Raw genomic sequence first — 13580 nt, 5'->3', positions numbered from 1 at the left:
GTATACGGGGTTTCAGGAAGCGCTGCCAGATGAGAGAGAGTGAGTGTGTGTGTGTGTGTGCGTATATACGGGGTTTCAGGAAGCGCTGCCAGATGAGAGAGTGACGTCAGATGCACAGAAGCCCTGCCTGCAGAGGCTAGCAATGCCGAAGATCACGCCGTAGTCAGAAGACAGGACTTGTGCTGGCGGGGTTTCGGGTCCCACGCCAGCAAAGCTACGTGACGGTGAGTGGCGCGGGGGTGGGTGTTGCACCTCCAGCATTCTGTGGGTGGGGCTTCTTTGAAACTCCGGAGCGTTGGTGCGCGGGGGGGGGGCGGCGCGGGGGGGGGGTTGGACCTCGAACAGTCTGTGGGCGGGGCTTCATTGGAACTCCGGAGCTTTGGAGGTGGTTTTCCTCCAGAGTATGTCCGCGGGTGGGTCAGGAGGTTGGTAGCCTGCGTTTCCTAGGCAGGGGGAGGAGTAGGTACTTCCCCCCCCTGCCTGGGTGCGATCCCTTCCTTCAGTTTTCTGTATGTTTTCCGCCCTCGACGTCATGACATTTGACGCGAGGGCGGGGTAGAGAATCACGGCCAGTGGGGTGGCTTCACCACCATGAATTTACGAACCGTTCTGGGAGTCTGAGTGACTTCAGAACGTTGTCTTCAGAACTTTGAGGGTGAGTTTTATTATAGTAGATTTATTTGTTAAATTTGTATCCCACATTTTCCCACCTATTTGCAGGCTCAATGTGGCTTACATAGTACCGTAAAGGCATTCGCCTATTCCTGCATGAACAAATACAAAGTGATATTGTGGTAGAATAAGGTTCATGTGTAACAGACACATTAGGGAATCGTGGAGAGGAAGATTTATTTTATGTCCATTACGAGCTTTGGTTTTGTTGTGTTGCAGGGTTCAGGTACATGTCTAACCTACATAAGTACATAAGCATTGCCATGCTGGGATAGACCATGGGTCCATCAAGCCCAGCACCCTGTCACCGACGGTGACCAAAAGAACAAGCAATTTGTCCCGCCCATCCTAGAAATACTGTATTACTCCCTCATCCATTCAATAACATTCTATGGCTTTTTCCTCCAGGAAGCCATCCAACCCTTTTTTGAAGTCCGCTAAGTTAACCACCTTAACCACCTTTTCGGGCAGCAAATTCCAGAGTTCAACTACTCGTTGAGTGAAGAAACATTTCCTCTGATTCGTTTTAAATTTACCACACTGCAGCTTCATCGTATGCCCCCTTGTCCTTGTATTTTTGGAAAGCGTAAACAGACGCTCCACATCGACCCGTTCCATTCCACTCATTATCTTATAGAACTCTATCATATCTCCCCTCAGCCGCCTTTTCTCCAGGCTGAAGAGCCCCAGCCTCTTCAGCCTATCCTGATAGGGAAGTCGTCCCATCCCCTGTATCATCTTTGTCGCCCTTCTCTGCGCTTTTCCAATTCTACTATGTCTTTTTTGAGGTGCGGCGACCAGAATTGAACATAATACTCGAGGTGTGGTCGCACCATGGAGCGATGCAACAGCAGAATAATATCCTTATTTTTGTTTTCAATCCCTTTCCTAATGATACCCAACATTCTATTTGCTTTCCTAGCTGCAGCAGCATATTGAGCAGAAGTTTTCAATGTATCATCTACGATGACACCTAGATCCCTTTCTCGGTCCCTGACTCCCAACGCTGAACCTTGCATGATGTAGTTATAGTTTGGGTTCCTCTTTCCCACATGCATCACTTTGCACTTGTTCACATTAAACGTCATCTGCCATTTAGACGCCCAGTCTCGTAAGGTCCTCTTGTAGGTTTTCACAATCTTCCTGCGATTTGACTACTTTGAATAACTTCGTGCCATCGGCAAATTTGATTACCTCACTAGTTACCCCCATTTCTAGGTCATTTATGAATATGTTAAAAAGCAGAGGTCCCAGCACCGATCCCTGAGGGACCCCGCTAACTACCCATCTCCATTGCGAATATTGACCTTTTAATCCTACTCTCTGTTTCCTATCTTTCAACCAGTTTTTAATCCACAGTAAGACACTACCGCCGATCCCATGTCCCTCTAATTTCCTCTAATTATCATAAGGAAAATGTTTCATCCTCTTTGTCATCTGTCACCCACCTCTGAACCTCTAATTCCGCTATATTCTTTTTGAGTTAGGCTAACAAGAACTGCAAACAATACTCAAGGTGTGGTTGCACCAGGGATCTATGCGGAGACAATATCTTCAGTTTTATTCTCTACTCCTTTTCAAATAGTTTACTATTTTAGTGTTGGTCACCACAGCACACTGGACTGAAAACATCAACATACTGTCCGCAATTACTCCAAGACCTTCTTTCTGGGGTGACAATTCCCAACTCAGAACCGAACACTCTGTACCTATAGTTGGGACTATACTTTCCACATTAAATTTCATCATTTAGACGCTCAAGTCTCCTAGACTCACAAGAGAACCTTCTACAAATCCATGCAAGCCTCAGACATTTTAATGGCTTTGAATAATTGTGTCATCTGCAAATCTGATCACTTCACTCATCACTCCTATCTCCAGATCATTTATAAATGTTAAACAGCACAAATCCAAGTACATGGACTCTAGGGGCACTCCACTACTGTACTTTTTTCATTTGAAAAATTGACCATTTAGTCCTACTCCGCTTCGTGTCATTTAGACAATTTACAATTCACAGAAGAGCTTCCTATATTACAACTTTTGAATTTTCTGAGAAGTCCCTCATAAGGGAATCTATCAAACCCCTTCTGAAAATTCAAATACATTATGGGGCTCATTTTCAAAGCATTTAGACTTACAAAAATTCCACAGGTTACTACCCCCCCCCCCTTTTACAAAGCTCCACTAGCAGCTGCCAGTGCGGTAATGCCGACACAGCCCATTTAAAGTGAATGGGCTGTGTCGGCATTGCTGCATGGCTTTGTAAAGGGGGGGGGGGGGATGTAACTTTGTAAGTTTAAGTGTTCTGAAAATACACTTGTATATCAGCTCACTCACCTTTACCCACATTTATTTACCTCTTTCAAAAAAGTTCATCTAGAAGTTAGTAAGACTTCCTTTTACTAATCTCATGTTGACCCATTCCTATTAAGCTGCAATTAGATGATCAACAATTTTAAATAAAGTTTCTACCATTTTGCTCAGCACCAATATCAGGTTCACTAAGTCTGTAATTTCCTGGCTCGACCCTTGAGCCTTAAAAACAAAACAAACAAAAAAAAACCACGAGTTATTTTGGCCACCCTCCAGTTCTGGTACTGTGGTATTTTAAATGTTGGGTTGCAGAATACTAATACAGGGTATGTAATTTATTTATTTAATTTATTAGGATTTATTTACAGCCTTTTTGAAGGAAGTCACACAAGGCATGTACAGCAAGAATAAATCAAACATCAAAAACAATTACAGCAGTAAAAATATTCAAACAACAATACATAGTATGGCATAGTATGCTATGTTAAAATGTGAACACAATACATTTTAATAGCATAGGGTGTAAGCAAAGATCGGAACATATAGATATATGTTCCAAAAGGCATACCTCACTGACCCAACATAAACACCTACACCCTGCAGCACAGCAAATCCAAAGCTCGAAATGGACACTTCATAACCTTCCTCTCCTCGACCCCTACTGTACCTGCAACACAGCAAAACCAAAACTCGAAACAGACACTTTACAACCTTTCCTCTCTTCGACCCCATTGTACCTGTAACATGTGTACCCTACCTGACCACAATATCACATTGTAACTGTTTCTACCGGATTGGCGAATGCCTTTACAGTACTATGTAAGCCACACTGAGCCTGCAAATAGGTGGGAAAATGTGGGATACAAATGTAAATAATAATAATAAGAAGAAAGAACAGGAGTAAGAAATAAGGTACTAATTTCAGGAAAGTTGCAAATAAGGTCAGAAAGGTACTTGAATATTATCTTAGCTAGGGTAGGAGTGAATAAAAATGCCCTGCTATAGCATGTGCAGCTGGTGAACATAAGTATATCAGAATAGCCATACTGGGTCAGACCAACGGTCCATCTAGCCCAGTATCCTATTTTCCAAATAGTGTCCAATCCAGGTCACAAGTACCTGGCAGAAACCCAAATAGCAGCGACATTCCATACTACCAAACCCAGGGCAAGCAGTGGCTACCCCATGGCTACCTCAATAGCAGACTATGGACTTTTCCTCTAGGAACTTGTCCAAACTTTTTAAAACCCAGATATGTTAAGTTCAAGTAGTTCCATGTAATTTCATTGAGTGTCCCCTGGTCTTTGTACTTTTTTGAAAGAGTGAAAAATCAATTTACTTCTATCCATTCTACACCACTCAGGATTTTATAGACCTCAATCATATTCCCCCTCAGCAGTCTCTTTTCGAAGCTGAAGAACCCTAACCTCTTTAGCCTTTCCTCATACAGGAGGAATTCCATCTCCTTTATCATTTTGGTTGCTCTTCTTTGAACCTTTTCTAATTCTGCTATATCTTTTTTGAGATATGACGACCAGAACTGAAAGCAATACTCAAGGTAAGGTCGCACCATGGAGTGATACAGAGACATAATATGCTTGTTATTATTTTGCATCCCTTTATCATTTTTGGCCACTGCCGCAAACTGGGCAGATTTCAGCGTATTATATATAAATGACATCTAGATCTTTTTCTTGAGTCTAACTTCTAAGGTGAACCCCAACATCGGGTAACTATGATTCGGATTATTCTTCCCAATGTGCATCACTTTGCATTTGTCCACATTAAAGTTTATCTGCGGCGTGTGTGTTCTATTAAAGGCCTGGTTGAAGAGCCAAGCTTTCACCTGCTTCCTGAAGTAGAGATATTCTCATGTCAATTGATCCCACTGGGACTGAGAGCTTCTCTGATAAGCAAACTCTTGGAGGTCAGTATGTTTCTTACTTATATCATCTAATAGTGCTGTCTCTCAGATACTCCAATATGCCAAAAGCGAGCCAATTAATCGCAATTAAGGTGGTAGATGAAAGCCGATTCCCCTGGTTTAAATAAGGTGCTGCAAGCTTAGGCTTCCATTCGGCCTAGTGATGTTACTTCCTCCTATGAAAATTGTTTTGTTTTGCGTTTTTTAACAAGGCATTTGATTCTTGATCACCGCATGTGGACCAGTTATACGGTGGGAGTGTTGGGGGCTTGTGGAGCCTGGAGTCGGCAATAACAAGGCCCTGTTTTTTTCTCAATAAAAATTATAAATCCTCATTCCTTTTTTCTTCCTGATAAATTTTATTTTCTATATTTTGTAAACCATCCAGACAGTACGCTAATTAGGCAATATAAATTTGAAACTTAAAACTTGTAATCTGTGTGAAAGTCACATTGATATTTATCTAAAATGTCATGCTGTTCCAAAAATATGCATAAGTGGAATTACAACAGCCCACTCTATTATCTTTCCTAATACTAGGAGATTTGATATCAGGTAATAACTAGCCAAATCTGAAAAATCAGAGGCTTTTAACACACAAAACTAAACAGTGGGTGAACAGGAACTCCAAAGGAAGCATTCCCTCAACAACTGACGCATTATTGATTTCAATAAATTCACTATTACAGAGTCCTTTAATTCCTGAAGCATCCCTGAAGGCCAAGAGTCAGAGTCACCTGAGAAATAAGCTTAACATTTACGCTATTATATTACTTCAGGTTAAAAAAAAAAAGGGGGGGGGGTGAGGAGGTTTACCGTATCAAATAACTGGATAGGATCTGAGATTTTTTTTTTTTTGTTTACTTACCTTTTCCAAATCCAAGTTTGATAAGAGCTACAGCCAGGTATGACATTTTATTTCCATACCTAAGAGGGATTACAATCTAAATTATACATGAGACAATGGATGATAAAGCGACGTGCCTCAGATCACATCAGTGGAAGAGGTAGGATTTGAACCCTGTCTTCCCTAGTTCTTAGCCAGCTGCTCTAACCAGTAAGCTACTCCAACATAGAGAGATGCATGGGGACAGAAATTTCAACCGACCCCACTGAAATCTCCTCATTCTCTGCCAGTACCAGCAGAGTTGCTAGATGGTGAAACATTTTCTAGCTCAATTCATGCCAAGTAGCAGCCCAACAATTTACCAAAAAATATGGTAAATAGCTATACAAAGGGACCACAACCTCTCCGGCCTGTAGTCAGTGCCTCACCTATGTACCACAGTTCGATCTGCCTCCTCCTCCAACCTCACACTACAGTAGCTACCACTACCATGTGTGCTGCTCACCTTGCTCTGCCTCGTCCTCCATCCTCCAGCTTAGGTAGGTAGCTAGCTACCATGTGTGTTCAGCTGCTCAGCTCGCCTGCTCTGCCTCCTTCGTCCTCCAGCTTAGATAGCTAGCTACCACATGTGTTCAGCTGCTCAGCTCACCTTGCTTTGCCTCAGAGTCTTTACTCTTCCTCCCTCCCTCCTCCGACTGGACTGTGATGATGGCATCACTCAACAACCATATCTCCTATTGGAGCCTCAGAATGAAGGCGTGGAACAACGAGAGAAGCTGTTGGAGCCCCCAAAATAAGGCTTGAAATTCTACAGACACACACAGTCGGAACTGGAACAGCCTGATTAGCAAATACCACACCCAAAAAACCACACCCTGATCAGAGAGGAAAGGTTAGTAGGCTAGCCTGGCACTACATGTCTGCGGGAACCCCACAGGAGGACCCGTGTCCATTCCTGCAGGATCCCTGGTATCCTGGAGGGGATTCCAGAGGGAGTCCTGTGAACCTGGAGAAGATCCCAATTCAGAGGCTGATGCTCAAAGCCAGGTGCTGAAGCCATGTGCAAATGAGCCCACAACGCAATAGTAATGCAAAAAAACTCAGTGATGCTTGAAGCAAATATTTAAATTTTATGCACACTTAAATCACGCTATTAAAACAGGAAGCAGAGAGAGGAACGTGCCCGACACATGCGTAGAAAGGTTTTGCAGTAAACACGTTTCTTACACGCATGCCCTGACAAAACTAAGTGCCAGGACACATCAGTGCTTTTTCTTCAGCACCTATGAGACTCACAAATATTACTAGCACATGGAATTTTTGTTTATGTTTAGGTGCAGAAGAATAGGCAAAGATGAGTGCTTTTACTTTCTGTTTTGCTCTGATAGGCACATGTTTGTTCCTTCCTGTTGGTCTTTAAAACATGTAGGAGCCTCCTTCCACTTCTTAAAGACAACAAAACTGGCAGTTCAATGGGAAACATTTACAAGAAATCCTTTCTTCTAAGCCTTATATGTTGTCTTTGACCTGGCAATAAAATTCAGCGTTATTGACCATCATTTTGCATGTTAACACCCATGCTCAAGCCCTCTGCGCATGTGGAGCATAACATGCATGCAAACCTGCCATTAACTATATGTTAATGCTAGTGGTAGCTTTGAGCATTATCTCCCAGAGAGGCCAAAAAGGTTATATATCTCTCTACTAGGTAACAAAAAGCCACAAATATTGGCCACTTTTAGACACTAAAACAAACCCCTAACTCCCATGAACCCCAACTATTAAATAATCCAGATTACCATTTAATCTCAAAATATTTGCCAGACCATATCATAAGCATCAAGGAATTGAGGTTTGGCATAAGATACTGTCATTCCATTTTGACCAGAAAGGGAAATGCTTACGTAAGAAAGGAATTGAAGTACCAAGAAAAACAAAATAGGGGTTTCTTTGAAAGTGGGGAGGAAGGTCGGGTGATGTCTTAGTACTCTGTGATCCTTCCAACCTCTGCCCTTTCTGAAAGATTCATAACTGGCAGTAGAAGCCCCTCAGCAGTCCCAGGGCTTACTGCCACTTCTGGGGTGCAACCTGAGCACTACTGGCTGGTCAGAAGTGGACATCACTGTAGTGGGGAGGGGGAGTCTGCCCACTTGCTTTTCTCATAATGAGGGATATGTAAATTCTGGATCACTTTTGGACTCCCTCCCCCCCTCTGATTTTTTGGCATTTTTCAGTTCATTTTGAACATTTTTCTAATAATAATAAATTTAGCACACAGACCTTCCTAACATGAAGAAAATGATTACGCATGTAACAGTTATGAAGCTGCTTTAAATCAAATTTTGCATGCACTAATGGAGACACACTAAAACGGAATGCATGCTAACAAGTTTACATCATTGCTAGGCCTGCAAGCAAGTTGAAACAGAACCCCTGTGTTTACATAAGAATGTAAGCGTTGACATACTGGGACAGACCGAAAGTCCATGAAGACCAGTAACCTGTTTCCAACAGTGGCCAATCCAGGTCACAAGTACAAGGCAAGATTCCAAAATAGTAAAACAGATTTTATGCTGCTTATCCTAGAACTAAGAAGTGGATTTTCCCTCTTAATAATTCAAGAGTCATGCTATAAAGCAAGAACCAACTTAATAATAAATTGCACACACACACACACACACACACACACACACACACACACACACACACACACACACAAAAAAGAAGGAAAACTGATTGCTCTCAGTTGTTCATTAACCTGAAGCCTTATCAAGGTAAGAGTAAAGGACTGGTTTTCTAGTACAAACTAGCAAAGTGAATCAGCCAGATTGAGTCACAGGGTACTTACATCACTCTTCCTGAACTTTGCTTTCAGGCTCTTCATCTTCAGTCTATTCAAAATTTCCAAATGTTACAAATGACTTGCACACACCTGAATGGGACCCAAAAGGAAAAAAAAAAAAAAAAAGTCTTTACTGTTAAATACCAGCTAAACTCACAGTGGAACCAACTATACTGAACTCCACTGTTCATAAATATTAACATCCTGTAATCTGCACATTTCCATTTCAGGCTATTCCAGTTTCACATTTAAAAGCAAAATAGGTATCATTTTCATTGCCATAGTGTCCAATGTTAAAAAGGGTTCAAATATAAGAACTATGATTGTTGGTCCTTTAAAAAGAAGGGTTTTTTTTTTTGTTTGTTTGTTTTTTGTGTGGTAGCTGTGTTAGTCCACTTTTAAAGGTAATAGATAAAACAAAATAAAGAAATGTAAATACATTTTTCCTTGTCAATAAATGGTTAATTTTAAATCTAAGAATTATTTATTCTTTAAGCCAAAACAGTTCTAGGACTTTATTTCTGTTAAAGAAGAAATAAGGGTTACTGTATGATTAGAGCTGCAGGGGTTGGCTTTTGGTCTAGGAGGGTTATTATGGTTTTCTCATTGGGAATTTATTTCCTCTAGTTTAATTGCATATCTTGATTTCTATTTTTTCTTCTGGTTATTGTATGTGGATGAATAAGGAACACTCTTAAAACAAGCAGGAGGAAATATTTTTTCACTCAATGAATAGTTAAGCTCTGGAACTACATCTCCAATCTACCTGTAGAACAGTAACAGTATAAGGCTTTGGGGTTGGCTGCTGGACTTGCTACCTTACAAGAAGCGACTACCCACAACTAACACATGTGGAAAGAACATAATTCAAAGCAAGCTTCATGGAAGGATTGGGAAAGGAATAAGTACATAAGTATTGCCATAATGGGAAAAACCAAATGTCCATCAAGCCCCAGCATCCTGTTCCCAACAGTGGCCAATCCAGATCACAAATACCTGGCAAGATCCCAAAAGTACAAAACATTTTATACTGCTTATCCCAGAAATAGTGGGGGGAAAGAGAGGATGGTTGAGTCCACAGAGGTACAAACTGCTTTTCTCTTCTTCTCTCCCCACCCTCATGGGTCAATCTAATCCAGTTCTCATTGTACCCCCCACTGCACTGGTAATCTAAGATGAAAGTGTACTGCATGTTTCAGTAAAAGCAGAAAAAGGCCATGTGGTCCTGAAAGTGAAGACGTTCCATTTAGTAATCCTGCAAGTACCGATACAAGTAGCACTTGCAGGCCAGCCAATTAAATTACTGGAAATACCAGAACTAAATCTATTCTGAATGCAGGAGTTTACAGTTAAATTGTACAGCGCTGCGTAACCCTAGTAGCGCTTTAGAAATGTCAAGTAGTAGTAGTAGTACAGTAGTTGGCAATTATACATGAGGCAGCATGAAGAAACATTACAAAACAAGGAGCTGAGCAGGATGTCACCCTCTACGGGCCTAATAGGGAGAAGCTGATTGAAAAAAAGATTAATAGAAGGCTTAAGATCATTTAAGTAGTAAATATAAATATTTAACATTTTAAATCTCCTGAGGACTGAAGGAGAATTTGAGTTGCTGATAATGTGCACAGTCTGTTTAATCCTCCAAGACCCGGCATTAAAATAAAGACGTCCCTCTATGCCAAGTGTGGAAAACAAAGCCTATAGCCAACACATTTTTTTCTGGCCTCCCCCTCATCATGAATTTCAGCCCACCAATTAAACATTGGGGCTAGATTGTGCATTAACAAGCACCAGGCTGGATTTACTGAAGTGCAATGAAGCACTAACTCTCAGAACCCAGAGCTCACTGCCACCCCCCCCAAAAAAAAAAAAATGAGTTGGGGCCCGAGTCAAATGGCTTGTCCACTCCTGTTCTAGGCCCTGCCTAGTATTTAAAGATGCTGCCATATTATAGATATACAAGTTGTGATATATTTTACTGCCTCAAAATAAGAACTCATCAAATGTGCAGGAACAGATTTCCGAATAGGCAAACTAGGAAACCGTCTACAGGCAGTCAACCCTGGAAGCAGTAATCCAGCAAAGCCCTACCCTTAAGTTGGGCTGTCATTACATTGAAGGGGAACCCTTTGAGCTCACCACAGTTTTTGTGATTTTGAAGGGGGACACTCCCCCTCCTCAACTGGAGGTAATCAGCTAGTTTTTCTAATGCCAAGTGGCAGCCAGAGGGTTAAATCTGTCACCACAAAGCCAGCAACATATATGAGCTTTTGAAATTTCATAGAGGTCATCATTTCTGACAGCAACTACGGAAGCCTAAAGACTTCATAAGTGAACAATGTTAATTTCTACTTGAAGACTACCCATTTGTGTATGCCTCCTCACTACAAGATCTGAAGAACAGACCTGTGTTGTACTGAAAGTAAACCTTAAGAAAAATAAAGTGTTTTTCCAGGACTACTGCACTACATGTTAGCAGTAAAAAAAACATTTGTCGCTCTAAAAAATAAATAAATAAAAACTTTTGAAGTAGTTCCCTCTGAGATTCTACAGAATTCTAAAACCAGTCATAGCAGCAAATTGCATCACAAGTTACCTCAATTGCTAAACTGGATGATTTTGCACAGGCTACGCTCACAACATCGGCCCAACCACCACACACTTTAGGAACCAAATCATATTCTATTCTACGGGAGCAAAACAGACCCTAAAGCAACCCTTAACCCCCAGATCCCTAGTTTCTGGTGCAACTTGGGGTAAAAAGTTGGTCGAGCCCAGATCACACTGCCCTCCCCATCCATTCCACTGCCTGTGTCCTATTCCATGTGATGAAATTTGTGACAGTGCATGTAAGAAAAATGCAGGGAAGCCGCCAAAAGATTTTTCAAAGTAGTTGCTGTTAAGCCGCTGTGGGGGAGGGATGTCTCTTCACTAATAAATGGCAAGTTTTGCTGCAATTATGTTTTTAAAATATTGTCCAGTACACATCGGGGTATAAAACTAGCAGAGTATTTACACATAAAGCACAGTATCACTACAATACGCAAATGAAATGCACCAGTAGCAAAGAGATAACAGCTACTGTAGATAAAGGAGAAAATGTCTAATTTGAAGAAAAAAAAAAACCCTTTGTGTTAATCATGTGACATTTTCCCCATTTTTTAAAGAAATCTTTTACAAAATGTGTGATATAAATGAAATAAATGCCTTTAATACATTTACATCACACATTTTCCCTATCAAATTGGGCTCAATGTGGCTAACAAATTATTATATTAACAATATAAATCAGCGAATACATCAGTACAAAAGACTTGTCAGGTTGAGTTAAACGATTAAATAGAATGTGATAATTAATTTGAAAGAATAACATTATGAAGTGAAAAAGAACTGAAATGGACACTACGTTAGGATTCTTCCTTATAGGGGGGGGGGGGGTCCATCAGTAAAATATTTCTTAAAAAGAAAGGTTTTTAAGGATTTCTGGAATTTCAAATAAGTACGCTCCCATCTGACTACTTTTGGGAAGGAGTTCCACCATTTGATGCACTGGTAAGGGAACCCTGCTGTGAAAACTGATTTATATACCACTTTTTTTGCAAGTAGAATAATGCAGAGCTATATAGTCTTTTTTTTTTTTTTTTCTTTTTTTTAATAGGCATTTTTTTCAAAAATATTAATAAAGGCAAACTTTCACTGAAAACTAAGAGGCCAACCAAAACTGCTTTTTTTGGTTTCGACCAAAACTGAATATGCAACCCAGACTGCTGCTGGACGTCATAGCAGCCATTTTGTTAGCAGAGCCGGCAGGAGTGACTGGGGATCACTTCTGCCTCGACTATACCACTAGATCACCATAGCTTGTAAGGTAGGTCTAGGTTGTGTGGGGATTCCCGTTCTGGGGAACTGGATGGAGCTTTGGGGGGAGGGGGGGAGGAACTATGGGACAAAGCAAAAAGTTTTAGTTTCGGCCAAAAATACAAGGGCATTTTTGGCCGAAACTGAACAGGCCAAAAAATGGATTTCAGGCCAGTTTTGGTGCCAAAGTCAAAACTCAGTCGGCCTCTAACTCATACACACTCAGAATAAATGTGAAAAATGAAAACCCTACTGCTGTTTAAAACAAATGTTCTCATAGCGCAGATCATGAACTCTTGCCTCTTGGCTACAGACAATTTTTTCTAAAATAAATTAGTTGATTTCTTCATTCATCGTGGCTGCCAAGAAAAAAATTCATTGATAGTTACACTCATTGATATCAGGCTTGGCTTGTTACTTATAGTTTCATTCTATTTCTGCAACTGAAACCCTAATTAAATAAGAACAAAAAAATGGATTCTGCTTCTTTTAGGCCCTACATCTGACCAAAATATCATTGCTGGAATGATTCTGATATATACTCATAAAATCATTGATATTTGAAAATGTGCTTCATATCACTTAAAATGAATGCACCTTTCTCCCTAATTATTCTGGAAATTTTACTTTCATTGGTAAACAAGTCATTCAGGACTAGATTTACTAACGTGCACTACTGGACTAATGTGTGTTAGCACCGTTAATGCATATTATTGGTGAATAGGTACCAATGAAGAGAAAGGAACCTGCAGTAAATTGCACAAAGTGATGAGTTAAAGCACGGAAATGCAGTAGCGCTCATTTAATAAATCTAGCCAAAGTTAGAAGTAACAATGAAGACATACTGGGCCAGCCTTTTGGCTTATGCCACAGGGTGGCATCATCAGAGTTCAGAATCCCCATCCACCAAGATCAGGTAGGCCTGGGAGTACCACAGAGAAGATGCATTCAGACCAAAGAGGACAACTGAGATGATGAATGCTACTACCATGGTGATCTCTGATGACCAACAAGTGATACAGAGGGTGCACCTTGGTGGTGAACTCCTCCAGCCTTCAAGGTATGCTATCTGCGGAAAGCAGAGGAGGTTGAAGAGGAAAACACCATAAAAATATTCAGAT

The 13580-nt window shown here is 40.9% G+C and overlaps 1 protein-coding gene across 4 annotated transcripts in view; it reads right to left on the bottom strand.

The window, feature by feature from the left end:
• The window catches only part of RAI14 (retinoic acid induced 14), a 266149-nt gene that overhangs the window by 214266 nt on the left and 38303 nt on the right, over positions 1-13580 (bottom strand). For all 4 annotated transcript variants that reach the window (XM_030193017.1, XM_030193015.1, XM_030193019.1 and 1 more), the window contains exon 2: positions 8608-8691. In XM_030193017.1, coding sequence (XP_030048877.1) covers positions 8608-8643 — 36 coding nt within the window. In that variant the 5' untranslated portion in view covers positions 8644-8691. The remainder of the gene's footprint in view (positions 1-8607; positions 8692-13580) is intronic.

Source organism: Microcaecilia unicolor, chromosome 2 (assembly GCF_901765095.1).
Source record: "Microcaecilia unicolor chromosome 2, aMicUni1.1, whole genome shotgun sequence".
NCBI lineage: Eukaryota > Metazoa > Chordata > Amphibia > Gymnophiona > Siphonopidae > Microcaecilia > Microcaecilia unicolor.
Note: the sequence above shows the minus strand (reverse complement) of the source record. Positions and strands in the feature narration are given on the sequence as shown.